Below are 26848 nucleotides of genomic sequence, written 5' to 3'. Positions count from 1 at the left end.
TTCTGCATAAATTACCCAGTCTCAGGTATTTATAGCATTGTGAGAACAGACTAATACAGTGATATATGTCCAAACACATATATTTTATAGCAGATAAGAACCTGTTTACTAGCCAGCATCATTAACTGTACAAATACATTTTGTAGCAATTGAGTCTATCTCCTCCCCAATCAAAACAGATTTTAGATTGCAATTTTAAAACACTAGCCAACTTAAATAAATCTGAAATTCTTTACAAGTACATTGTCTATGAGTTTCCAATGCTGCTATAATAAGCAACAGATTCTGTTAAAAACAGACGTACAGAGGCTTTCCATTTGTTGTATCAAATATTTCCTATAAAATATACCTTAGAATTATTGTAACAGACTTTTGTTAATCATTTAACCTGTAATAAAAATATTTCTAATGACAATTTCCAAAAACTGTACATAAGGTAGCTCCATATTAACTTAAAAATCTCTAATAAATGAAATTCAAGCAATAAAAGAACATAAATTTATGCTACCCTATTGGAAAAATGTATGAGAAACTTTACCTCAATTTTCTCAGGAAATGCTAATCTCTGGTCACAGACTTTCTTAGTACATTATTCTTATTTTTTTTTAATACAAAGTACAATCAAACCAAAAACAAAAAAAAAAAATCAAAGGTGCAAGTAAGAGAATAGCCAGATGACTGGATCTGCCTGCCAATTAATAAGCAAATACTTACCTGTAGGGGGAGTGGAAGAAACAACAGGGGGAGTTGGAGAAGTGAAGCCATCAGCAAGGGTCTGGGCACCCCCAGCAGCAGCGTCTGGGGCAGTGGAGGAAGGGACAGTAGCAGGAACAAGAGGGGCAGGGGCAGATGCAGAAGTAGCAGGAAGGGGAGGAGTGCCAGCAGAGCCAGCAGGGGCTGAGGGGAAAGAGGAGTAAGAGGCAGCATTAATGAGGCAATCATATGAGGCAGGATTAGAAAAGGTATTAGAGTATTTAATGTTAGATATTCAGTGCTTAACACTAACCAAAAGAATAGAGTTGAAAAAAAGAATAAAACTTATGTTAAAGGATGTCTACATAAGCAGCAAATAATTCAAGACACTCAGGGTAACGTACAGATTTTTTCAATTCATTAAAAACAAACATTCCTTTTTATTTGAAAGCACTACTCCAGAAGAAAAGTGTTCCCTTCATATTGTTATTTTTAGCATAACATTCCGTATATAGTATACAAAACATAATACACTAAAAAGCAACAGTTTTCCATTTTGAATTAGACAAATCAGAAAATAGACATATTCCAGATATCAGGCAAAAAAAAAGAGAGAGTTTTTTTAAAACACAAATCTTTACGATTTTTAAAAGGCATTATCTACTTGTTACTATAAGTAATTAAGTATGTAACATTCTATTAATGTATTTTGTGTCATGTTTTCAAAACTAAGTTTTAAGTGTGTATCTCCTCGAATCAAATAAGCAACTTTTCGGTTTCAAAGAGGGTAGCATTTTCAGAGACTACTAAATTCCAATACGTCCACTAAATTTAACTGTCAAAACTACTTTTCATTATCTGCCCAATCTTCTGTTACTAATATGATTCTCACACTCAGTTCCCACTGCGTCCGAAGACTGCAATGTCATAACACTAGCTGGAATTAAACTTGTAACTCGTAACAAAGTGTGATCTGAAACCTGAAAGCAGCAACTGAGCCACATCACCAAAGGCATAAAGAGAAGTGCAAACTGAGCAAACACTTACAAATCACTAGATTACAAATAACAAATATATAAAGACTTCCCAATATTTATGATTCCTAAAGAAAAAAAAAATCCTGATTATGAAGAAAGCCCACCATAATTAAATCACAAATTGAATCAAATTCAGAAAGGAAAAGTGAAGATGAGGCACCATGAATGTTTTACCTGGAAAGACACTGGGAGGAGATGGAGTAGGAACAGCAATAGGAACCCCCACACTACCACTTCCACTGTTCTCTCGACTGCTGCTCCGACTACTTGGGTGGCTCCCTCCACTACTCCCACTGCTGCTAAAGAAATAAGAGCCACCAAAACATGAGTATTTATAAACAGTAAGAGATCATCAGCACTTCCCAACATTTTCTGAGATGAATGTAGCTACAATAAAGGTAATTCAAAAGCGTTCCACTTCAAAAAAAAATTTCCTTGAGCTCCAAGTCAGTGACAGGTTAAAAAAAGTGTGTGTGTGTGTGTGTGTGTGTGTGTGTGTGTGTGTATTTTTCATAATAAAGTTGAGGGAAAAACTGAGTTCAATAAGCTTGTTTTGACATTTTGAAAAAATTATCCAGAAATATAAGTGATAAATGTTGAGGTTTAACACATTAAAACAATATTGCCTTTTTATATTCCAGTTTAATGCCTATCTGAAGAAACTTCTTTTATAATAAAAACATTTTCCTAAACAGATTTGAGTAATTTTAATTCACAATCATACTTTGATGTACGATCCCATATTAATGTTTTATTATGTATAGTTTTTCATCTGTAAAGTTCCACCAAAAAACAACCTGACATTTCCCACATTTGGTCCATAATTTTTTTTCCAGATCAACTAAACTCTTAAAACTTGGAGAGAAGTCTGCACTTCGAGATGTCTGTTCTTTATCAACTTCCTGACTGCTCAAAGTTGCATCAGAACATGAGGAGAGAGAGGTGAAATCAGATGAGGTTTGGGAGAGGAGAGTGAGGAAAAGAACTTAGTGCTTGGAAAATGAGAGATTTACCTGAAGTAATCTGAACAGATTATGGTACTATGACCATCACATTTTGCACTGAGGTAGAGAAAATACCTGTAAGTTCGATTTCTTTGATTCACAGAAGCTGTCCTCACAGGGCTCTGCTGCGAGGGAGCCATATTACGGGTTGGGCTAGGTACGTAATCATTTGGTACCACTGGAGGACGCACTGGCTCCAGTGTGCGATAGGGGGAGTGCCGCCTACAAAAAGAAGAGCGTATGTATTGTATGATTAAGCAAGTTTCGGCACAATAAATTCAAAGAGTTGCCAGCAGTGAGATACAATTTGTAATCAGAGATAGGAAATGTGTTTTAACATAACCCAGCTACCAATTTCAGTCTTTACTAATGTATCACTTCTCTACCATTAGGGTTTTGGTGAATATTGTTATTTTTCAGTCTCCAACCTCATTTCCCTGGGCTAATGCAATTTTGTTCATTTATTCTCAAAGAGCACAAAGGTTCTCTACCATTTAAGCCAATATTTCCCAGACCCTACTCTCTTCTTAGAAGAGTTGGAATTCTTTTGATATCATATTGAAGTCTCCCAACTGTACTTCATGAATGCACTAATTATTCTCCTCTCCCTTCTCTCCCTAACCAAAGATATTCAAAGACAGGAACCACAAATCTAGATTTCGGATCTATAACCCCCACACTGATGATCATTACTAGCCATAATAACTCATTTCCCTTTCTATATACCAAATACATAGAAATTAAAGTACATCTGTATACAAAAATACACACTTTAATCTCATCTTCCATTCTCACTTTCTCCCTCAACTTTCACCTTGATCTCTTTTCTCTTTCCCTCCTCAGAGTTCAACATTTACAAAGGTGGGGGGAAGCGAATGACCACCACAACAGCCTTTCTATATTATTTACTTTGAACTGTAAAATACAAATCAGACTGGATTTTATTAACACATATTTCCCACCTTTTCCCAAAATTTCCTCATAAGGAGGATGAAAAAGGGAAGAAAGGAAATATGACAGGAAACAGGATGCACATGGGGAAATTAGTGATTATTAAATTAGTTCTCATTTCTACTTAGGCTTCCAAACTCTTTATGATAAACAGTCAATTGACATATTTTAGATGAGATCTTGGTCACTAAAAGAATAAGAACTGATCAACATGTGAAAATTAAAAAGTTTTCTTTTCCTGAAATGATGTTGCTCTAATGACTTAATGTATGGATCCCAGAGTTTCTTTAACTATTGCTCTCCTGGGGCACTCAAGTTATGGATCACTGATTTTGGATGAAATCACTTTGCAATTTACTCTACTACCCTTCAAAGTCTCCTTACATAAGTATATACATTGGTAATTAAAAATAAAATAAGGGACACTGGATGAAATCTTGGGTCAAAAGAGGAAAAAGTAATGTTGGACTTTGGATTTAAAATACTAAAAGGAAGTTCCAGCATCTCTTAAATTATAATGCAATTATTAAAAAATAAAATGGGAAACATTAATTTCTCCAACATCTAATTTTCAGACAATTTTTCCTAGGCAATAAAAATGTTTTGTTGTGGCCGGGTGCAGTGGCTCATGCCTGTAATCCCAGCACTTTGGGAGGCCGGGGTGGGCAGAGCACCTGAGCTCAGGATTTGAGACCAGCCTGGCCAACACGGTGAAACCACATCTGTACTAAAAATACAAAAATTAGCTGGGAATGGTGGCATGCACCTGTAATCGCAGCTACTCAGTAGGCTGAGGCAGGAGAATCGCCCGGAGGCAAGAGAATTGCCTGGGCACAGGAGGCAGAGGTTGTAGTGAGTCAACATTGTACCACCGCACTCCATTGAGACTGTCTCAAAAAAAATAACAAGTTCTGTTGCATCCAAGTAAAAATTCTTTGATAATTGAGAACTATAGAGTGAAGGCAATGACAAAAAGAAGATTTTTCTTTAAACAAGCAAAGGAACAAAATGTGACAAGGCAAAGACTATGTGGAAAAATAGGTTATAGCCATCAACTAGCAGAGTGGGTCTCAGCAACTGTGGTCCTCAAGGATCCTGCAGAACCATTGCTAATATACAAGGAAAACAAACACTGGTATATGAGCAAATCTTCAAAACTTGAGAACACAAAGTTTCATTTTTCTAGGGACTTTCTAGGGACTAAGTAACTTATCTTACTAACAATTTTGATTTAAAACCCAACAAAATCCATAAGGCACTACACATGACACAAATGTAAATGCTTCCATAGGAAAATAAAAACAGAGTTCCTCTTCATCTCTCTACCCCCACCCCTGGCAACATTATACACTACTATGCCATCTACATTCTACCTTGAAGTTTAAATCTTACTTGATCCACTAGATTTTCTCTCTCTCTACGCAGAATTATTTTGTCTACCCCTAATAGAGTCATCCTATTCCTGGTTGGAATTTATTTTTATTCTTTGGTCTCCTACTGTCCTATTATCCCTCTTTCAGCACTATCCTCCACTGTATCTCAAATCAGTTTGTCCTATCGTGATTCACAGTGCTTGACTGGGTTTTGGTTTTTGGAAGGTTTGTGGTTGTTTTTTTGTTGTTGTTGTTGTTGCTGCTGCTGCTGCTGCTGCTGCTGCTGGTGGTGGTGGTGGTAGTGATGGTGGTGGTGGTAGTGGTGAGGGAGCCAAAAACAAGACTGTCAATTAAAAACTTGTTTAGCATATATAATAAAGCCAATGGTTGTCAAAACATTTTGTCTTTGTCTTATACATTTTTTAAAATCCAATTTGTGGTACAGTGACCCTGAAAAGTTGATAGAGGACAAATATTACCCCCCCTTTTACAGATGAAAAAACTGAATTCTCGGCAGCTGACTATGCAGGAACTATAAAGTTACAGCACAGCTGAAACAGAATTTTAATCATCTGGCTTCTGGGCTATACTATGCCAACCTAATCATAAATCTCAATCACAATAAGCCAAGTTTATAATACGATGCTCTAGAAGAAAAAAGTCAAGCTTTTCCATTAATTGGTCATTTTTGCCAAATGTCAAATCTAGAGCCCAACTCTGTAGGACTAAAATAAAGCTCCATATTCTTCTTTTTTTTTTTTTTTTTGAGACAGGGTCTCACTCTGCCACAGAGGCTGCAGCACAGTGGTATGATCACGGCTCACTGCAGCCTCAACCTCCTGGGCTCCAGTGATCCTCCTGTCTCAGCCTCGCGAGTAGCTGGAGCTACAGGTGCATGCACCACCATACCCAGCTTATTTTTGTATTTTTCGTAGAGACAGGGTTTCACCATGTTGCCCATGCCAGTCTTAAACTCCTGGGCTCAAGTGATCTGCTCACTGCCATCTCTCAAAGTGTCTAGATTACAGGCATGAGCCACCACACCTGGCCTAAAGCTCAATATTCTTGTAGGTTTTACAGAATTTTATAATCTACACAGCTTAAAATGGATAGTTGGAGTTAAACTGTAATATAAAACACTATATAAATTTTCTGAAAGAAAAGGAATTAAAATTAGACTGCAATTTACAATAAATCATGAACTTGGGCTAGGATTTTACCTCAAATTTTAAATTCACTAGAAAAACAATTTCTAAACGAATCTTTTTGAACTATAAAAATGTGTTTCCCAAGAGAAGAGAAAGTTATACACACAAACAATAATCCTACAAAGAAAATGTTCTCTCTTCAAATACTCAAAAAATAATTTAAATATATGTTGTGCTTCCTTTTTAAACAATACTACATGAAATGGTTTTCAATTACTACTTAGTTATATACTCACCCAAGTGTCCCTTTCCCTGACATAGGGGGACTAGGGGGCTTCTGAGTTGGAGGTGTGGTACGCGGCAGCCCACCCATCTTCATGTTCTGGGTACTCACCTAAAAAATTTTAAGGAAAACTCAAACTTGTATGCAGTGAAATAAAGTGGCATTTTTGGGAAATAATGCTACACTACGTAACAAAGGAGGGGAAGGTTTAAATACAGGGAAAAAATTAGAGGCCATGCATTTCATATGCAATTTCTACTCTACTATTATTCTACAGTTGTACTCAAAGGACTCTTCCTAACGTGAGATTTTCAAATCATTATAAACTTGTACGCAAAGACTTTATTTGCCATTAGGCCATCACACCAACAGATCACTGGTTAGACTATTTGATATTACATTCAATTAAAATTAAATAGAATAACTACAAAATTTTAGTTTTAATAAAGAGTAACTCAATCAAAAACAATAATGCTTTTAAGCAATTCCTTATTTTTAAAGATAACTTTCTTTTTCTTTTGAGACAGAGTCTCACTCTGTCACCCAGGTTGGAGTGCAGTGGCATATCTTGGCTCACTGCAACCTCTGCCTCCCAGGTTCAAGCAATTCTCCTGCCTCAGCCTCCCAAGTAGCTGGGACTACAGGTGCAAGGCACTACACCTGGCTAATTTCTTGTATTTTAGTAGAGACGGGGTTTCCCCATGTTGCCCAGGCTGATCTCAAACTCTTGAGCTCAGGGAATTTGCCAGTCTCGGCCTCCCAAAGTGCTAGGATTACAGGCGTGAGCCACCGCACCCGGCCAGTAACTTTCTTTAGATAGCAAGCTTATAAGGAAAATATATTTCCCAAATAAAAATATGCAACTATGCATATGATCCACTGTAACTAGAGAATATAAAGATAAATCATATAATATACACAGAAAATTTTAGTTTTTTAAATTGTGGGCCAGTCTTGTAAGTCAGATTTAGTTAGTATCTTCTTATGAGGGAATCACCTACCTGAAAACTGCTAGAAGTTCAAGCCAGCTTCCTAAACATCTGAACCAGAAAGTTAAGGCTGAAGTATCCCATTCAACTGGGAGCAGCACAAGGGCCACAGGCAATATCCTAGTTCCAATGGAAACTGAACCCACTCAGGCCCAAACTGAAGGTGAATTCAGGCATGAGAAAGATGTAACATAGCCCTAAGTCAGAGCTGGACCGTAACTCTACTCACTATTCTATCTCCAACCGAAAATGCAAGTGTGGGAAAGATGGGTAATCTGGGAATAATGGAGGTCACCGAAGGAGTATATCAGCACTTACACAGAAAGCCCTGGCTATCTCAAAAAGCTAAGAAAAGTCACTCACAAGTGTAGTTCAAATGCAGTCTCAAGAGACTACCAATGGGTTAGTGTTCACCACACAGGTTCATATCTGATCCTATTTTAAGACCCTAATATTCAAATAATATTTGAATTGCCATCTTCAAAATATATTTTTAAAAAGGACCTCAACTTTTCTAAAAATAACGTGGCTAGAGTAGTCAAATTATACTTCCTAAATAAAATTGCAAGACATTATACCATTGAAATCAGAATACATTCATAACTGTAATTTCAGAATATAAATTTTCAGAAAGCAAATCATAATTGTATACAGAAAAGTGAGGCTATCAAAACCAACCCTGGCTTAAGGGGAATTTTTTAAAATCCTAAAATAATACTTGTTATTTGAATAGGCAAGAAATACTATCTCAAGAAACAAATTCTTCAAATGAATAGCCCAGTGAACAAGTTGTGTGTGATGTTAAAACAATCTTTAATGACAAATGATACCTTTGAAATGTCAATATTTTAAAGTGAAGCATTTATCTGTAATCCTTTTGTTGTTGCTTTTAAAGAATAAAAACAAACATTATCAAGTAAGAGTAAAGATTAACTTATCCTTGCTCTCCCTCTCATTAATAAGCAGAGGGTATACTACTCGTATCTTAAAATGAAAACGCCAGAAAGTTTTTTTAAAAAAAATCAATCCACTTTTGGGGAAAATTTTAGGAGCCATATAACAAATAATGAATAGCTTTTAAAACTGCATATCTTAATTTCTGAAACCAGAAAATTTTTTTAAAGTAGTAACCAAAGTCCTTTAAGCTCAACCTTAAAAAACATAAAACCCAAAGTTACTTTAAGTGATGAGGGAGAAGTGAACCAAACACTAAAACTACATCAATCTGCTAGAAACAGGAAGGAAAAGGAGCAGGAATTTAAGAGAGAATTTTATTCTATACATGGGATAACTAAACTATTTGAAAAGAGCTTTCCAACTTCTATTTGTTTTAGGTTTTGGTAAGCAAGGTGTTTTTGTTTAAATTGCAGTATCTTCTATAAGTCTTTAGACCTACCACCCCCCACCCCCGCAAAAAAAAACCAGCATAAAATAAACTATATATTAAAATCTGGTGGACATTTCTTTTTTATTTTTTGTTTTTTTTTTTTTTTTTTTTGAGAGGCGGAGTCTCGCTCTGTCGTCCAGGCTGGAGTGCAATGGCATGATCTTGGCTCACTACAACCTCCACCTCCCGGGTTCAAGCCATTCTCCTGCCTCAGCCTCCCGAGTAGCTGGGACTACAGGCGCGCCACCACGCCCAGCTAATTTTTTATTTTTAGTAGAGACGGGGTTTGACCAGGCTGGTCTCAAACTCCTGACCTCAGGTCTCCCAAAGTGCTGGGATTACAGGCATGAGCCACCACGCCCGGCCGACATTTCTATTAGTATAACTTGGTACATTTTATGATCTGTAGAATCATCAAATGACTGCATTTATTTGGTTAATGGGATTGGATGACTAACCTAAGTCACTTAAGAAACAGGAATCTCTGTAGAATGTTCAAACAATCTAATTTTATACCTCACTAATATTTCATTACTTTTCTATTAAAAGAGTTTTTCAATATTTCCTCAAGGCAGCTTTTCCCTTGTGAAAAATGTTTCTACATTAAGTAAAACAATAAACATGCTATGCAGAATATAAATAATGCCATCAAATTTGAAGAAAAGGAAGAACAGAAATCAATGCCAAACAAAATAATTTTTATAATAGGTAAAATCTATATTATAATTAAAGTTAAACTATATTTCAGAACTAAAAAAATCTGGTACAAATAAAAATATATTTACTAGACAGCCATCATGATTGATCCTAAAAAAACTATTTTGAGGGAAGTATTTAAGAGATAAAACATTTCCTGACAAGTAGCAAAACAGATGAGATCTCTATGTGCTGATGGAGAGGAACTTAACAAGAGCAAGAGCGAGAGAGAGAGAGCGAGAGAGAGAACATATACCATAAACTCAAGACAAGGAAAACAGAGCAATACTGCAGCCACTTCATAATAGCAATTTCACTTGAAATATTTTTTAAAGTTATAAACATAGCAGAACTATCATCAGGCACAGAATAACAGTTTAGGGAATTATGATATCAATGATAATTTCGTTATGTATTTTTTTAATTCCATAAAATGAACAGTCCTCAAGAGCTAAGTGAAGCAGGTATTAGGTACAAGAAAGAAAAGTTGGAAAAGTTCCCACTTTTTCCCTACCAGAGAGAAACCTCCAAAACAGAAGAAATATTTCACTTAGGTGATGAAGGTTAATGCATGGCCACAGCTCAAACACTTTCCCACTGGGTTATGACGAAGGAATGCAAATACCACCAGAGGTAGAAACAGTTCCTTTATGACTAGGCCTTGGAGATCACTACAACTGGCATCATCCATTAAGCCAATTATTGTGACTTAATGCCTTCTGTTTGTTTTTTTTTTGAGACGGAGTCTCGTTCTGTCGCCCAGGCTGGAGTGCAGTGGTCGGATCTCAGCTCACTGCAAGCTCCGCCTCCCGGGTTTACGCCATTCTCCGGCCTCAGCCTCCTAAGTAGCTGGGACTACAGGTGCCTGCCACCTCACCCGGCTAGTTTTTTTTTTTGTATTTTTTAGTAGAGACAGGGTTTCACCGGGTTAGCCAGGATGGTCTCGATCTCCTGACCTCATGATCCGCCCGTCTTGGCCTCCCAAAGTGCTGGGATTACAGGCTTGAGCCACCATGCCTGGCCTGACTTAATACTTTTTCTACAATGCTCCTACGTATCCTGCTCTACCTGCTTTGGTACATTCAATACCTCCTTGAATACTGATACAATATTCATTACAAATATCATGTCTGGACAGCCATATCTCTAATTCATAGAAGACATCACCTCCGCTATGAAATCTCCCAATAACAGACGACCTACTACAACAGAACAGTGGCAGACGCATCCTAAAATGTTATATGCGGTATACCCCTCATCTATTCATCTCCTACCAGACCTCTAGGTACAAGAGTAAAGGCATGTGGGGAAAAAAAGGAGACAAAATGGTCTATAAAATGATTTCTCTGCTTTAAAGGTATTTTGAAATAAATAAGACTCACATGCTTAAAATAAAAAGCAACGTCTGACTGGGCATGGTGGCTCATGCCTGTAATCCCAGCACTTTGGGAGGCCAAGGAGGGCAGATCACCTGAGGTCAGGAGTTCAGAGACCAGCCTGGCCAACATGGCAAAACCCTGTCTCTACTAAAAGTACAAAAATTGGCCGGGCGTGGTGGCAGGTACCTGTAATCCCAGCTGCTCAGAAGGCTGAGGCAGGGAGAATCACTTGAACCCGGCAGATGGGGGTTGCAGTGAGCCATAGCACCACTGCACTCCAGCCTGGGTGACAGAGTGAGACTCCATCTCAAAAAAAAAAAGAAAAAAGAAATGTCTACAGATTCTATAGAAATTTACAAAAAAAAAAAAAGACATATCAATGTGAGAAGAAAAATCCTGAGCTAGTTTTTCTCTATGAAACCTTCCCTAACAATTTCTTCAACTTGTTAAGTTTTAAAAGAACAGGATTCCAGACTGGGCAACACAGCGAGATCATGTCTCTTTTAAAAAAAAAAAAAAAAACCTCCAGGAGGGGCTGTAGTCCCGCTACTTGAGAGGCTGAGGCAGGAGGATCACTTGAGCCCAAGGATACAGTGAGCTACCATGCCACGGCACTCTAGCCTGAGCAACAGAGCAAGACCCTATCTCTTTAAAAAAAAGAAAAGAGAATTTAAATATACAAATAGAAGAGGTGAAGTGTATGTAGGTTGTGTCTGTATGTGAAATAGTGAGGATGGGAAAAAGCTGAGGTCAGTCACCTCTAGGCCTTCATTCTCTGTCCAGTTTTGTTTCCCATTATAGTCCCATGTAGTACATAATTCTCTGGCTTTCTAGAGACCGCTATCCCTCTCTTCAGAGGATGTATGTTCCTATTTCAATTCCTAAGGGACATCAGGAAAAGGACGAGAAGATCCTCTGAGGAAAATCAAAGTTGAAACCAGGAATTAGAGTATAAATTCAGGACAGAGGTTAAGATTTTTAGTAAAAGGGTTAAAAGACAAAAAAGCCTATCAAGTCGAGAGTCCAATAATAATACACAGAGAATAAGGGAACATAAGATTAGGAGTAAGAGGAAAGAGAAACAGGTAAAGAAAACAAGAGAAATAAAGATGGACAAACTCCTGCTTGATTCTGAAAACAGATTCTAACAACTGGCTTTTGTCAAAACAGAATTGATGGCTTAAGGTTGGAACTTATAGGCAAAACAGATGGGTCTCTTGAAGGTTGAGCTTTTCTTCCAGGTGCTGTATCGGATAAATTTTTAAGAGTGCACCTTCAACTGTACCTGAAAGCTAGAAATATAAGGGGAATTTATCATATTTCCGTAAGGAATGACAAATACTTGCTAAAAATAGTACTCAAGTGAAAACAGTCCATTTTTTAAACATGGGGCTAAATGATGGATCTTCAAGATACTAAGCAAAATTTTTAAAACTATTATATTCTTAATTTGCTGGCTGTAAAACCCTTAAGCCCTGCTCATCAATTATTAAGAATCTGAGCTGGGCACAGTAGCTCACGCCTGTAATCCCAGCACTTTCGAAGGCCGAGGCGGATGGATCACAAGGTCGGGAGTTTGAGATCAACCTGGCCAATATGGTGAAACCCCGTCTCTAGTAAAATCACAAAAATTAGCCAGGCGTGGCAGCGGGCACCCATAATCCCAGCTACTAGGGAGGCTGAGGCAGGAGAATCACTTGAACCCGGGAGGCAGAGGTTGCAGTGAGCCAAGATCGCGCCACTGCACTCCAGCCTGGGCGACAGAGCAACACTCCATCTCAAAAAAAAAGAAAAAAAAAAAAGAATCTGCTTGGGCGATGTTCAACTGAAATAATACGTTAAGAAACAAAAGTTTTTATTACTTTTGATTAAACTAATACGCTTATTTTAAAAATACTTAAGTTTAGCTTCATTAGTGACAATTTTAATGTTTTCAACACAAAAATTCATTACAAACACATCATACTGACCTCAGTAACAGGGTCTTAAAATTCTTTTTACTACTAAGAGTACTGGCCAGGCATGGTGGCTCACAATTGGGAGGCCGAGGTGAGAGGATGGCTTGACCACAGTTCGAGACCAGGCAGGCCAACACAGTGAGACCCCACCACTACAAAAAATTTTTTAAAAAATAGCCAGGCATGGTGGTGCACGCATGTACTACCAACTACTCAGGAAGCTGAGGCAGGAGAACCACTTGTGTCGGGGCAGTCAAGGCTACAGCAAGTCGTGATCACACCAGTGCACTCCAGCCTGGGGAACAGAGAGAGATCCTGTTTCCAAAGAAAAAAAAGAATAGGGAATAGGAACCAGTTCAAGGTACATTCCACTTTTATATGGCCTTAGGTATATATGAAAACACCTCCAATATGGCATTCTATCCACTGACTTTGTACATCCTTTGTTGTAAAACTATTACCATACTGTTTTTGGTTTGTTTTTTTTTTTTTGAGATGGAGTCTCACTCTGTCGCCCAGGCTGGAGTGCAGTGGCACGATCTCGGCTCACTGCAAGCTCCACCTCCCGGGTTCACGCCATTCTCCTGCCTCAGCCTCCCGAGTAGGTGGGACTACAGGCGCCCACCACCTCACCCGGCTAATTTTTTGTACTTTTAGTAGAGACGGAGTTTCACTGTGTTAGTTAGAATGGTCTCGATCTCCTGACCTCGTGATCCGCCCACCTCAGCCTCCCAAAGTGCTGGGATTACAGGTGTGAACCACCGCGCCTGGCCTATTACCATACTGTTTTTAAAAACCTTATGAATTCTTAAATTTGTAATTTGACTGAAGAAAAACAAAAACAGTTAATCCAAATTTCAGATGACAAGAACCAGTAAGCATCAAACATGCTGTATAAAATAGTAAAAGTTAAACTCTTAAACAAGGAGGTCTCTTCTGAGTCAAATCCCACACGTCTGGTCCTAAAGTATGATGACTTTCTCTAGAGTCTGTCTGAAAAGTATAAAAAGTATGACAGCAATGGGAGCAACAAAGACAGAGCTCAAAAAGTGCTGAGGAAGAGATGAAGAGATAAAAAGAGAAGTAGAAAGAAAAAAGACTAGGTCTTAAACAGGCTTTAAATTTTAAGCACATTTTAAAGCAACATTTAATCAGCTACCCTGATTAAAATGAGGATAAGGAATCTATAATGCTATTGCCCATCAGGAGACTTCTAAGATACTTGCAAGAATCCACAGGCTCCAAAAAGCTCAGGGATCTTATCTAAGTGTGATTCTTCATTAGATCTTTCTAGGAGACTCTCAGTTTGGCCTACCTCTCACAATGGAAACAGATCCTGATGCAGGAACATCAAGAAGGAATCATAGTGGGGTTTACAGAAAACAAGCATAAGGCAGTGGCTTGGACAAGCTAAACTTTTAAGGGTAAAGAATTTGTTTGTTTCCATATTTTTTCTTCAGTTAAACTTTCCGTGTACTTCTATCACTTTGGAGGTTAACATATCAATGGTCAAAATTTGAATACAGACTTTAGGGTAAAAGGACCAAAGTAGCCACAGTCTGCTTTTGGTCTAGTTCACTGCAACCCACCTATTTTAAGCAAAAGGAATTTCTTCACAATTCCACATCTTACTCACCATGACTGAGGATTTGGAACCAACAATCCAATCAACAATACAGGAGTCCATATGCTTGGGCTCTTCCAATCAAATCTACCTACCATGGGCAGGTGAAAGTTGTGTGGCCATAGTTAGTACTAGTTAATGATTCAAAGCTCAGTCATCCTGTCATCATTTTCTACACTGAAGATATGGCAAATAATGGGTGTTAGATGGGAGGAATATATATTTGAAAATAAACTATGAAACTCACCTACAAAAAAAAATCAAAGAAGAAATGCATGCTAAGTTTGGTATATAATTGTAGTAACCTTCTATTTTAGGCAGGCTTCTTGAATATAGTTGAATTTCTTTTACCACGAATCCTCCAAAATACCAAAACATTATTGAAACGAATCATAACAGGAAATATCTCTAATTCTTAACTAATACTCTGTTAAATATTGTCATAGGCTTTTGATGTTTTGTATATAATTATATTCACCTTTAAAAACTTTTAAAGTTTATATTGAAATATATTCTTTATTCAGCTATTTGGCAAAAAGAATAATTTTTCCACAAAAATATGATACTGCAACTTAAAACAAAACCCTGTGCCACTGAATATTTTCTGCTTCTCAATTTCTTTATACTGATTAAAAGATAATGACATATTGTCCATAAGGTATATCAGAAAGCACACCATTTATAGAATAAAAAGGCTATTACACAGGGGGAGGGTAAAATAAAGCACATTAATTGGCCCTCCAATTCACAACAAAGTCTCTATATTTATAAAAATCCAGCTAATTATATTTCATAACATTTTTATGATAGGGTACCTTACATTTCAGTTTCACAAAATATATTAACATTACAAAATAACCATTCATTCAACAAATATTTACTAAGCACCTAATGTGTGTCAGGTACTGTTCTAGGCACAAAGGATAGAGCAGTGAACAAAATAGACAAAAATATCTGCCCGCAAGGAACATGAAGACACACCACAAAGTTGCATGACAAAAAGTAAAACAAAAAGGAGGAATTATTTATATTGAGTTTTAAAAGGCCAAGTGTTAACTATCTCTTTAACTCCCCATATGTAATATTCTACATAAGAACAAAGAATGGAAATCCAGCCCTGGAATCTCTTACCTTAAATCTAAGCAACCACTTAATGCATAAATGGAGCAAATAAAAGAGGTAAGGAAAAAAAGCATTGAAAGGTTAGTTGAAACTTCAGGATGTGAAGAGAAAGGAAAAAAAGAAAAAACAAGTTAAGCATTCAGCATTAACAAAATAATGTTTCAGTAGATCATAGAAAGAGTGGTTAAAGCAGAATGTGTCATGAACAGAAGTTTCTTTGATGAATTTAAGACATTGTTTTATTCAAAAATTTAATTTTATTAAAGATTTCTTCAAATTAATGACCCTTAAACACGGAAAGTCAAAAAATGAAGGGGCTAGAATCCTAAAAGAAAAACATTTTACTTTGAGAATTTTAAGAATGGGGGATGTAAACAAATGAATTATATATATAAAAAAAATCAGATTAATTTTTTCTTACATAATTGGGCAAACAGAAATATCACACTTTATATTCTAAGTATCTTTTTGGCATTAGATTCTGGCAGTATTCTAAAATATTCCATTAGCAGTTGTTAGCCTTGAATAAATTTTCCCAAGTTAGAATAAATTTCAGTTATTAACTAACCATCCAATTACACATCTTACTTTAACATGCTCTTATTAGTAATCTAAATGCATGTAGGTATTGGCTATAAAATTAAATATTGGGCAGGCACAATGGCTTACACCTGTAATCCCAACATTTTGGGAGACCAAGATGGGAAGATCACTTGAGGACGGGAGTTCATGACCATCCTGGACAACACAGACAGGCCCTGTCACTACAAACAAAAAATTTAGCTCAGCACGGTGGCATGTGCCTGTAGTCCCAGGGAAGCTGACACGGGAAGATCATCTGAGCCCAGGAGTTCAAGGTTGGAGTAAGCTATGATTGTGCCACTGCACTCCAACCTAGGTGACAGAGTGAGACCTTGTCTCAGAAAAGTTAAATTAAATACCATATTCCAGATAATAGTGCTTGATCAAAACTCTGAAGAGAGATTTTAAAAATAAATTTACAGTGTATATTTTCTTTTTACCTAGATCTACATTAAATTTAGATTTAACTGATTTCCATCCATAACAGTGTGTTTTTAAAGTATGCTTATATTAGAAAAAAAATCAACTACATGAACTGTACAGTATCATTATAAGCATGTATATATGTATATTTATTTACTCATATCTGATAAGTCACTGTCTTTCAAACTACTGATCAGATGTAAGTTGATACTCAGCTAAAGCTCTGAATCATTAGGTTCAAATACCAATTTAAATGAAATTTCCACGTTTTAGGCACCCAAATACATCTTAAAAGACAGTCAAAATATGTAATAGCTATACACTCAAAAGCAGTGGCAATATTAATTCACCTAACACTATTTTTGCCCAAGATGTTGGGATAAAATTATTTTAGAAAAATTCAAACTACATGTTTATTAATATATGTTGTTTTTGAAAACTAATGCCAAAAGTCTGCTGATAAATACCTGAGATAAGGTAAACACTTTCATAATAACATGATGAATGATTTTTTAATCAGCCATATTAAATTAAAATGGGAAAGATTACACTACACTTATTTTAACTCAAACCATAGGAGGTATTACCATCACTAAGCAAATACAATTCATTCAAAGATGATTGTTTAAAACTTGAGAATACAGCACTAAGAAAAAGCAAAAAGGGTAAAACAGTTATAGTAGCAAGGAATCTTCACGACAACTGGGCCAAGACACTGTCCTCTAGGAAAGAAAGGTAGATAAAAAGCTTAATTTTCTCAAGCGTTAGTTTCATTATGGGTTACTACTTTTAAAAGCTTGAAAAAAATTATACCTACCTTTACTCCATGTCCAATATCATCTAGAATTGTATAGTCAATAGGTTTTCTAATATAACGAACTGGTCGTTCAAGGTTGGCTGGAGCAATAATCTTATGCGTCCTTGAAGTGTTTTTATTGGTAGTCAAAATACCAATTTCTCTTCTTGCAACTTTCTCTTTATGAATATCAACTGTCTGCAAAATATAAAGTAAAAAACACAAAAATGTACAGTTCTAATATCCACAAAAATCAAAATATATATGCCTAGAGATTTAATATTGCTACTCATATTCTAAACTATGCTTGCTAAATTTTATTCTTCTGGACTACTGACTTCCTCCATTTTCAGGTTAAAGCAAGGGCTGGTAAACCATGGCCAAATCTGGTCCATCACCTGATTTTTACAGCCCACAAGCTAAGAGTAGTGTTAACATTTTTTAATGTTTGGATAAAAGAACAACCACCACCAAAACCCTTCACGTGAAAATTATATAAAATTCAAATTTCCTTTTCCATAAGTAAAGTTTTATTGGAATACAACCATGCTGCTTACTTGCTTATTTGTCTAGACTTTACACTGTAATGGCAGAGATGAGCCACAACAGAGACGGCATGGCCCACAAAAACTGAAGTATATATTAGCTGGCTCCTTTACAGAAAAGGTTTGCCAACCCCTGGGTTAAAGCACGCTAACTTTGTCCTCTCCATTAAGATTCAGACTAATACAGTGATTAAGAAAGCCCCTGAAATTAATCTAGTTACATTTTTAATGACCTATAATTTCTATTCATGTTTAAACATCTTTTTTTTTTTTTTTTTTTTGAGACGGAGTCTCGCTCTGTCGCCCAGGCTGGAGTGCAGTGGCCGGATCTCAGCTCACTGCAAGCTCCGCCTCCCGGGTTCACGCCATTCTCCTGCCTCAGCCTCTGGAGTAGCTGGGACTACAGGCGCCCGCCACCACGCCGGCTAGTTTTTTGTATTTTTTAGTAGAGACGGGGTTTCACCGTGTTAGCCAGGATGGTCTTGATCTCCTGACCTCGTGATCCGCCCGTCTCGGCCTCCCAAAGTGCTGGGATTACAGGCTTGAGCCACCGCGCCCGGCCTAAACATCTTTTTATTTAAAAGGAAAGAGGGCTGAAATATAATGTTAAAAATAAAGCCAGGCACAGTGGCTCAGGCTTGTAATCCAAGTACTTTGGGAGGCCAAGGTGGGCAGACTGCTTGACCCCAGGAGTTCATGACCAGCCTGGGCAACATGGCGAAATCCCGTCTCTACAAAAAGCAGCTGGGTATGATGGCACGTGCCTGTAATCCCAGCTATTTGAGAGGCTGAAGTGAGAGAATCGCTTGAGTCCAGGAGGTCAAAGTTGCAGAGAGCCATGACTGCACCACTGCACTCTAGCCTGGATGACAGAGCAAGACCCTGTCTCAAAAAACAAAACAGCCATTTTTTGACCCCAAAAGACCAAGTTGCTTGGGCAAAATTGCTTATATTTTTATCATGGCAAAATGCCTGTAAAATATTTCATTAATTTATTTATATTTATTAAATGCTCCATAGGACATAAGAGTAAGAATGTACTGTAATTACAATCTTCTATTTGCTAACAGGGGGTGAATTTCTCCACATACACAGGTAGTTAGTACACTAAAGCAAAATTTTTTTAAACTGCAAGCTGCAATTTAGTGGTATGTAAGCAGCAATTATTTCAAACCAAATAGAACAGAAACATCAGACTGCATGTACCCACAGTAAGGTAAAAGCACCGTTTCTTGAAAAGTCTGTTTATTACGTATATAAATAGATACATGAATTATGTGCTGAATAAAATGTAAAAAAAATTTTTTCCTGTGTTGCAGTCAAAAGAGTTTGAAAGATTACTTCACTAAAATGGTTCATATCTCTTACAACCAATTCCTAGCTCAAGCAGCAATCAACAGACACATTTTTTGCTAACTCTTCCCCAGTCCCACTTCAATGTCCTACTTCAATTTCCCCTTTGTAAAAGAACCTGGTAGTAACAATGAAGAGAAAAGATAATCATAATGACATTATAAAATACTACTTTAAGAAATCTGAACACAGATCATCTATCCTTCTAAACTGCCTCAAGTATGAGGTAAGCTTGAAACAAATTCAAAGTCTCTTATTTCTCTACAACCAAGAGATCTTAACAACAACAGGATCTGTATGTTCCAGAGCTAATGCATGTATAAACAGAACCTCAAATAAAAAACTAACCATGGTAGTAATCTTACAATTTTAAGTATTTCTTTTTAAGAAAAAAATCATCTCTAAACTTTTCTATGCATGTTAGGCTAATTATGAGAATAGCTTTCCTCTTCAACTGCTTGGGAAAACTATAACAGAAAAGCTAAGTTTGCGTATTAGTGATGACATTGGAATTCACTTAATTTTTAACTTTAGAGAAATGGAAATTAATCACATTTTGATTAAAGTTTATTTTTATGAGACAGTGTCTCACTCTGTTGCCCAGGCTGGAGTGGAGTGGCCCGATCATGGCTCACTGCATCCTCCACCTCTCAGGCTCAAATGATTCTCCCGCCTGAGCTTCCTAAGGAGCTGGGACTACAGGCGTGTTCCACCATGCTGGCCTAATTTCTATACTGTCTGTAGAGTTAGGGTTTTTCCATGTTGCCCAGGCAGGTCTTGAATTCCTAAGCTCAAGTGATCCACACACCTTGGCCTCCCAAAGTGCTGGGATTCAGGAGTAAGCCAATGTATCTGGCCTTGAATAAAGTTTAGTGAGTCATTCTGAATCATTAAAAATATGGGCTAGAAATATTATTTCATACCATCAAGAATGCTTCAAAAAACAAAATATGACACTTTTTTAATAAAATGGGTCTATCAGATCAATAAAAGGTTCATCAGAAAATATAATCCTCAAGACATTGTTTTTATTCTCCTCAGTTTTTAGAAATGTACTTAACTTATTCAGAAATGAAACTACAAGAGTGTAAACCTGACCAACCATAACAGAATTACAAGCTTATAGCTTCTATTTCAAATCTGCATACTATAAAGATACATTTTTTTGCAACAGGGTCTCACTCTGTCACACAGGCTGGAGTGCAGTGGGACAATCACAGTATACTGTAGTCTTGAACTCCTAAGCTCAAGCGATCCTCTCACCTCAGCCTCCTGAGTAGCTAGGACTACAGACGTGCACCACCATGCCCAGCTAATTTTATTTTTTGTAGAAATGGGATGTCACTGTGTTGCCCAGGATGGTCTTCAACTCCTGACCTCAAGCAATGCTCCTGCCTCAGTCTCCCAAAGTGCTGGGATTATAGGCATGAGCCACCGTGCCTGGCATGTACTATAAATATTAATAAATCTCTGGAGAATGAACAGGGAGAAATCATCTTCCACTTATTATTTACACTAACACACAGTAATATTTTCTAACAAGCACATATTTCTTAATTGTTTAAAAAATTGAGACTTTAAAAAAGCATGAAAATATAAATTAGAAATCTCTTCATTTGATCTTATAGAGATGCGACTTGGTCTAGGGATTGGGGACATTTACATATTACCCATATGTTCTCTTCATATACACACAAACACACACTAAGCCCAAACCCACAGACCATAACAGTAAAAAGGAAGACCAATATAGCAAATAAAAAGATAACAATAAGCCTAAAATAAGGGGTCATTGTTATAATAGAGCAAAAAAAATGGCACTAAACCTCCAGGGAGAGAAGGCAAAGTAGAAACATAATGAGTTACAAAGAAATATATCAATTCATCAGGAAAGTGAAATGTTTCCCAGGACTAAACTCTTTAAAAATATATTTGTTGTTGCTTCTTATATCAAATCTCAGTAAAAACTGAAGGCATATTTTTTAAACATAATTTTTTAACAGCATAAGTATACAGAAAGTCAAAGTAATTTAGTTTGGCTATATGATGCTTTTAATTGTCTACTTCAAAGAATGCCTACATCTTAGAAACACTAGGGGCAGGGTAACTCAACAGTGGCACTATTGACACTTTGGGCTTGATAATTCTTTGTTGTGGGTGGGGGTGAAGGCTGCTGTCTTGAGAATTGTAGAATATAGAAAAGCATCCAGGTAGGTAACTGTAGCACTCCCTTACCATGAGATGTGACAACCAAAAATGTCTAACATTGCCAAATGTCCCCTTGGGGGCAAAACTTCCCTGGTTGAGAACCAAAGATCTATAGAGGAAGGACTAATTAGCTGGTCCCTTACTTCATTCAATCTCAAATCGCAATTGTTTCCAAATTTTTTCACAAGTCGACTCAAGATCAACGCCTCTAATTTGCCTAAGTATAGATATCTGAAGTAAATAACTTTTAAAAAACATCTATAATAATAAACGTAATCTAACAAGGGTATAATTTGTATTCTTGCCATCATACTACCACACCGGGTGGAACTGCAGGAGTTCCTATGGGCAGGAGAAAATATGCCTTTAGAAAATGGCCGGCCGGGCGCGGTGGCTCAAGCCTGTAATCCTAGCACTTTGGGAGGCCGAGACGGGCAGATCACAAGGTCAGGAGATCGAGACCATCCTGGCTAACACGGTGAAACCCCGTCTCTATTAAGAAATACAAAAAAATTAGCCGGGCGTTGTGGCGGGCGCCTGTACTCCCAGCTACTCGGGAGGCTGAGGCCGGAGAATGGCGTGAACCCGGGAGGTGGAGCTTGCAGTGAGCTGAGATCCGGCCACTGCACTCCAGCCTGGGTGACACAGCAAGACTCCATCTCAAAAAAAAAAAAAAAAAAAATGGCCACGGTTCTATTTGGAGTTTGAATAATTTGACAGAGAGCACTAAATCTATTTCATAAACAAGCAGAAGATTCTCAGGTTGGTCCAGAAGATTCTAAAGGTTTTCAGCAATCATCTGCTTCAATTTTTTTTTATAGCTTTCACTTATAGAAAATAAGCATAGTCAAATTAGACAGAATAATAAACACTCCCTCCTCACATCTATCATGCAGCTTTAACATTGATAAATTCGTAGACAACTGTCAGCTGTAAAAGAAATTTAGGAAAGCTCCTGTAACATATTCTTAAATAAAATATGGCTACTATGTTTTTCCTAAATCAAATTCACTTGCATTTGCTGTCAGGATATTCTTTGACATTATAATGTTAAATTTCATTAAGTTAAATTCTGGAAGTACAAGTTCAACACTGATATTTAGGATGAATTTTAAAAGTAAGAAAAGTATTTCAAATTTATCCTGGGTTTTTTAAGTGACTAGTTATATGACAACAAACCTACTTATTTAGAAGAGGCCTCAACAAAAGCACTCACCTGTGGCAAGTAAAAAATGTGTTCTGCTAGCAATCAAAGACAAACATAACTAATGCAAGTACACAATTAATATAATTATTGTTTGCTACAGATCCTGTTAACCAAAAAACACACCAAGATATATCACTGCAATTGTGTAGGACTTAAACATCTATTCTCCCACAGTTCCTTATTAATTAGTTTCCCCATCCTTCTCACTGATATTGCCAAGCTGATCTCGCATGCTGCAGGCTTCCCCCATGACACTTCAGCCACAGTGCGAAACCCAGGTTCCTTAAGGATACCTTTTATGGCCTTGAGATAACCATACTGACTCCCAGCTCCTTTGCAAGCCTGAGCCCCACTCCCACATCTCCCTCATGAACCCAAGCACATGCTCAGGCCCCAGCAGATGACAGGAAGGTACTGTATAAAATATTTTGTTTTAGGATTATCCATGCATTGTCATTTCCCATTACCACAGATAATTGAGAGTTGACTGTATTGGATAGCACTACCTCAGTTAGCTGCCCATCAGTGTGGGAAAACATCTGCAGTCAAACAGTTACAGTGGATTAACCCAACTAAATTGGGTGTTTTTAAGTATGTCTCAATTTTTTTATTAGTAAGCTAATGTTTCAAATAAACATATTTAAATTACAATTATTCTTCAAATTATGTATCATTCATAAAACAAATTAGTTACTAACAAACTAATTTTCAGTTTTTTATAAAGTGATATAAAAATTATGTAGGAAATTAATTGGGAAGTATAAAAAGTCTACTTTCTATGCATAATTACATATTGATAACCTTCAGTGTATCTCCTTAATTAAAACTGGAAATTTTTTTTTTTTTTTTTTTTTTTTGGAGACAAGAGTTTCGCTTTCCACCTAGGCTGGAGTGCAGTGGCACAATGTCAGCTCACCGCAACCTCTGCTCCCAGGTTCAAGCAATTCTCCTACCTCAGCCTCCAGAGTAGCTGGGATTACAGGTGCCCACCACCATACCCGGCTAACTTTTGTATTTTTAGTAGAGACAGGGTTTCACCATGTTGGCCAGGATGGTCTCGAACTCCTGACCTCAGGTGATCCACCCACCTTGGCCTCCCAAAGTGCTGGGATTACAGGCGTGAGCCACTGAGCCTGGCCAAAATTGGAAATTCTTAAGCAAGGCTATCTATATAAACTTTTTTGGTTTTTTTGTTTTTGAGACAGTGTCTCACTCTGTTGCCCATACTTGAATCCAGTGGCATGAACATGGCTCACTGCAGCCTCGACCACCTGGGCTCAAGTGATACTCCCACCTCAGCCTCCTGAGTAGCTGGGACTACAAGCATACACTACCACACCTCGCTAATTTTTGCATTTTTTGGAGAGATGAAGTTTTGCCATGTTAGCCAGGCTGGTCTCGAACTCCTGACCTCAAGGGATCCACCTGTCTCAGCCTCCCAAAGTGCTGGGACTACAGGCATGAGCCACCACACCCAGCCTAAAGTTTTTAGACAGTAAAAGCTACCCTACTTGTTGAGTTCTTAAGGTTTAGATCTGCCACTGCCTTTCAATACCTAGCTCTTGAGAACAATTACTTCCAACTTTACATTATTTTATATTAATTCTTTTCCAGTTCCTTTACTTGTTACCTGCTAACTAATTTAACGCCTGGCCCAGTGAGTCCTACTCAGCCCTTGGGAAGGTGGGATGAGCACTACTTTCTTAAGTTCTTTATGTTGCCTTTTGACCTTGCTTAATCTTTTATTCTAAGCCATCACAAACTTGAACATGGACAAGTACTGACTAATTTTACTAGCTAAGAAAAAAGATGGGCCTCGCTTAGAAAAATTTTAGTTTACAAACTGATAAGGATTTTAGTTTGAAAAGTGTTTTGCAAACTTTTTATTAAAAAAAAACTTACGCCGGGCGCGGTGGCTCAAGCCTGTAATCCCAGCACTTTGGGAGGCCGAGGCGGGTGGATCACGAGGTCAGGAGATCGAGACCATCCTGGCTAACATGGTGAAACCCCGTCTCTACTAAAAATACAAAAAACTAGCCGGGCGTGGTGGCGGGCGCCTGTAGTCCCAGCTACTCGGAGGCTGAGGCGGGAGAATGGCGTGAACCCGGGAGGCGGAGCTTGCAGTGAGCCGAGATCGCGCCACTGCACTCCAGCCTGGGCGACACAGCGAGACTCCGTCTCAAAAAAAAAAAAAAACTTACTAGAAAAGGACACAAAATAATAGGCACAGTAAGAAACATTCATCTTTATAATAATGTTACACTACACTGACTTAAAGGTATGTGTGCCTGTACAAGTATTCAGTGAAATTACATGTTTACTCCAATAATATATTCTGGGGAAATATTTAATGTTAATTTAACTCCACTATCAGTTTGAAGATCAAAAATGTCATTTGTTTTAATAATATGCTTCCGAAGAATGGACAGGATAACAGCAACAAAGCTAGAGATGGAATTTCTTTAAAATTTACCATCCCTAAAACACATAACATAATCCATGTTAAGAACCAACCCTACTACTACCTTATAGATATGATGAATGTAGTAAAAATTAGTATACTACTTAATACTATATTGTCCTTTTAATAGAAAAAAGTGTCTGATACTATATATTCCTAATCAATGAATATCCTGTTTTTGAAAACATCTGACATTTAGAAAGAGTGGGTTTCTACTTTGTTTTGTTGAAGTATTTCTCCCCAATACAGTAGAGTCAATGGAATTCCCATCCTCGGATTACAATTCAGAGTAATTTGGGAAAACAGTTCAGTTAAATTAAAGTAATAGAGGGTTGAGACCAGTGGACACAGATTGAGGTAAAGAGCAGAACCAACAGAACAGAATAGAAGCAAATAAAATCAAGCTCATTTGTGAGAATCACAAAAATAAGGAATTCAAGATGGAAGATAGCTAAGAAATTATCTAAACAGTCCTATCTTACAGATGAAAACACTTAAGTTCAAAGAAGTCAAATGTCACACAAGTCAGCAGAAGAGCCAGGGTAAAACCTAGATGCCCTGATCCTTTTCAGGCCAATCCTGTTCAGCGTTCATTTTCGTTAAAATGGACAAAAGGAATAGGAGGCTGAAAGGTGGTAAAGTTCTTACCCAGCCAATAGGGAAAAAAATACTAATGGGAAAAGAAACTGAATACCCTAGATAATTAGTATCTACTAGTCCCAAACAACTCTACCCTTACAACTCTTAAGGCTTATTGCCATTCCAATAAATGTGTAATCTTGTCTTTGACCTGACTGAACCCTCCATTCCTTCAACTCAATCTTCACTATACACTCTCAGAGTCTACTATTTTTGCCCAAGTTGCACAAAAATCTGGTCTCAAGAACCCCCTGGTTCCCTCTAGAAACATACAATATTTTTAATAACACAAGCATCATAATAAAATTTAACACTCAAACATTTGGAAAAAGTATTTTAGAGGAGGGGCTGGCAAACTAAGGCTCCATGCCAGAATGTGGCCCGCTGCCTGCTTTTATATGGCCCAGAAGCTAAGAAAGGTTTTAACATTTTTAAATCGTTGTTTAAAAATACACACATAAAAAAAAAAAAAAAAAAAAAGAAAACATAATTAAAATGTCTTTCAAATCTGTCCACATCTCTACCTTACTTTGCAATTCATCTCTCTTTGCCGGGCATGGTGGCTCATGCCTGTAATCCCAGTACTTTGGGAGGCTGAGGTGGGAGGATCACTTGAGACCAGGCATTCAAGGCCACCCTGGACAACATCATGAGACTCCATCCCCCCCACCAAAAAAAAATACACACACACACACAGAGAGAGAGAGAGAGAGAGAGAGAGAGAAAGAAGAGAGAGAGAATAGGAGAATGACACCATACGTGGCCCATAAAACCTAAAATAATTATCAATACGTGGCCCACAAAACCAAAAAAATAGCTACCCTCTGGCCTTTTATTTAAAAAAGGTTTGCCAACCCCTGTTTTAGAGTATTTACTATTTGTTTTGTAAGCAGAAAATGTTTTCTTCTACACTACAGAATAAAATTCTAGTCTGAAGAATATCAAATAGTTTTGATATTCAACTGACTTTTTTTTTTTTTTTTTTTTTTT

General features: G+C 37.4%; 1 protein-coding gene across 11 annotated transcripts in view; it reads right to left on the bottom strand.

The window, feature by feature from the left end:
* ABI2 (abl interactor 2) overlaps positions 1–26848 on the bottom strand; it is a 109434-nt gene that overhangs the window by 39717 nt on the left and 42869 nt on the right. For 3 of the 11 annotated variants that reach the window (XM_025404252.1, XM_025404255.1, XM_025404256.1), the window contains exons 3-7: positions 17463–17643; positions 14365–14374; positions 6503–6595; positions 2810–2956; positions 1905–2023 (exon numbers count right to left, since the gene is read on the bottom strand). In XM_025404252.1, coding sequence (XP_025260037.1) covers positions 1905–2023; positions 2810–2956; positions 6503–6595; positions 14365–14374; positions 17463–17643 — 550 coding nt within the window. Of the gene's footprint in view, positions 1–714; positions 898–1904; positions 2030–2809; positions 2957–6502; positions 6601–14364; positions 14375–15653; positions 15672–17462; positions 17644–21694; positions 21894–26848 lie in introns of all 11 variants that reach the window. The other 8 variants (XM_025404247.1, XM_025404245.1, XM_025404248.1 and 5 more) reach the window with 5 other exon arrangements.

Source organism: Theropithecus gelada, chromosome 12 (genome assembly GCF_003255815.1).
Source record: "Theropithecus gelada isolate Dixy chromosome 12, Tgel_1.0, whole genome shotgun sequence".
Taxonomy (NCBI): domain Eukaryota; kingdom Metazoa; phylum Chordata; class Mammalia; order Primates; family Cercopithecidae; genus Theropithecus; species Theropithecus gelada.
The sequence above is the reverse complement of the archived record's forward strand: the minus strand, read 5'-3'. Positions and strand labels throughout refer to the sequence as shown.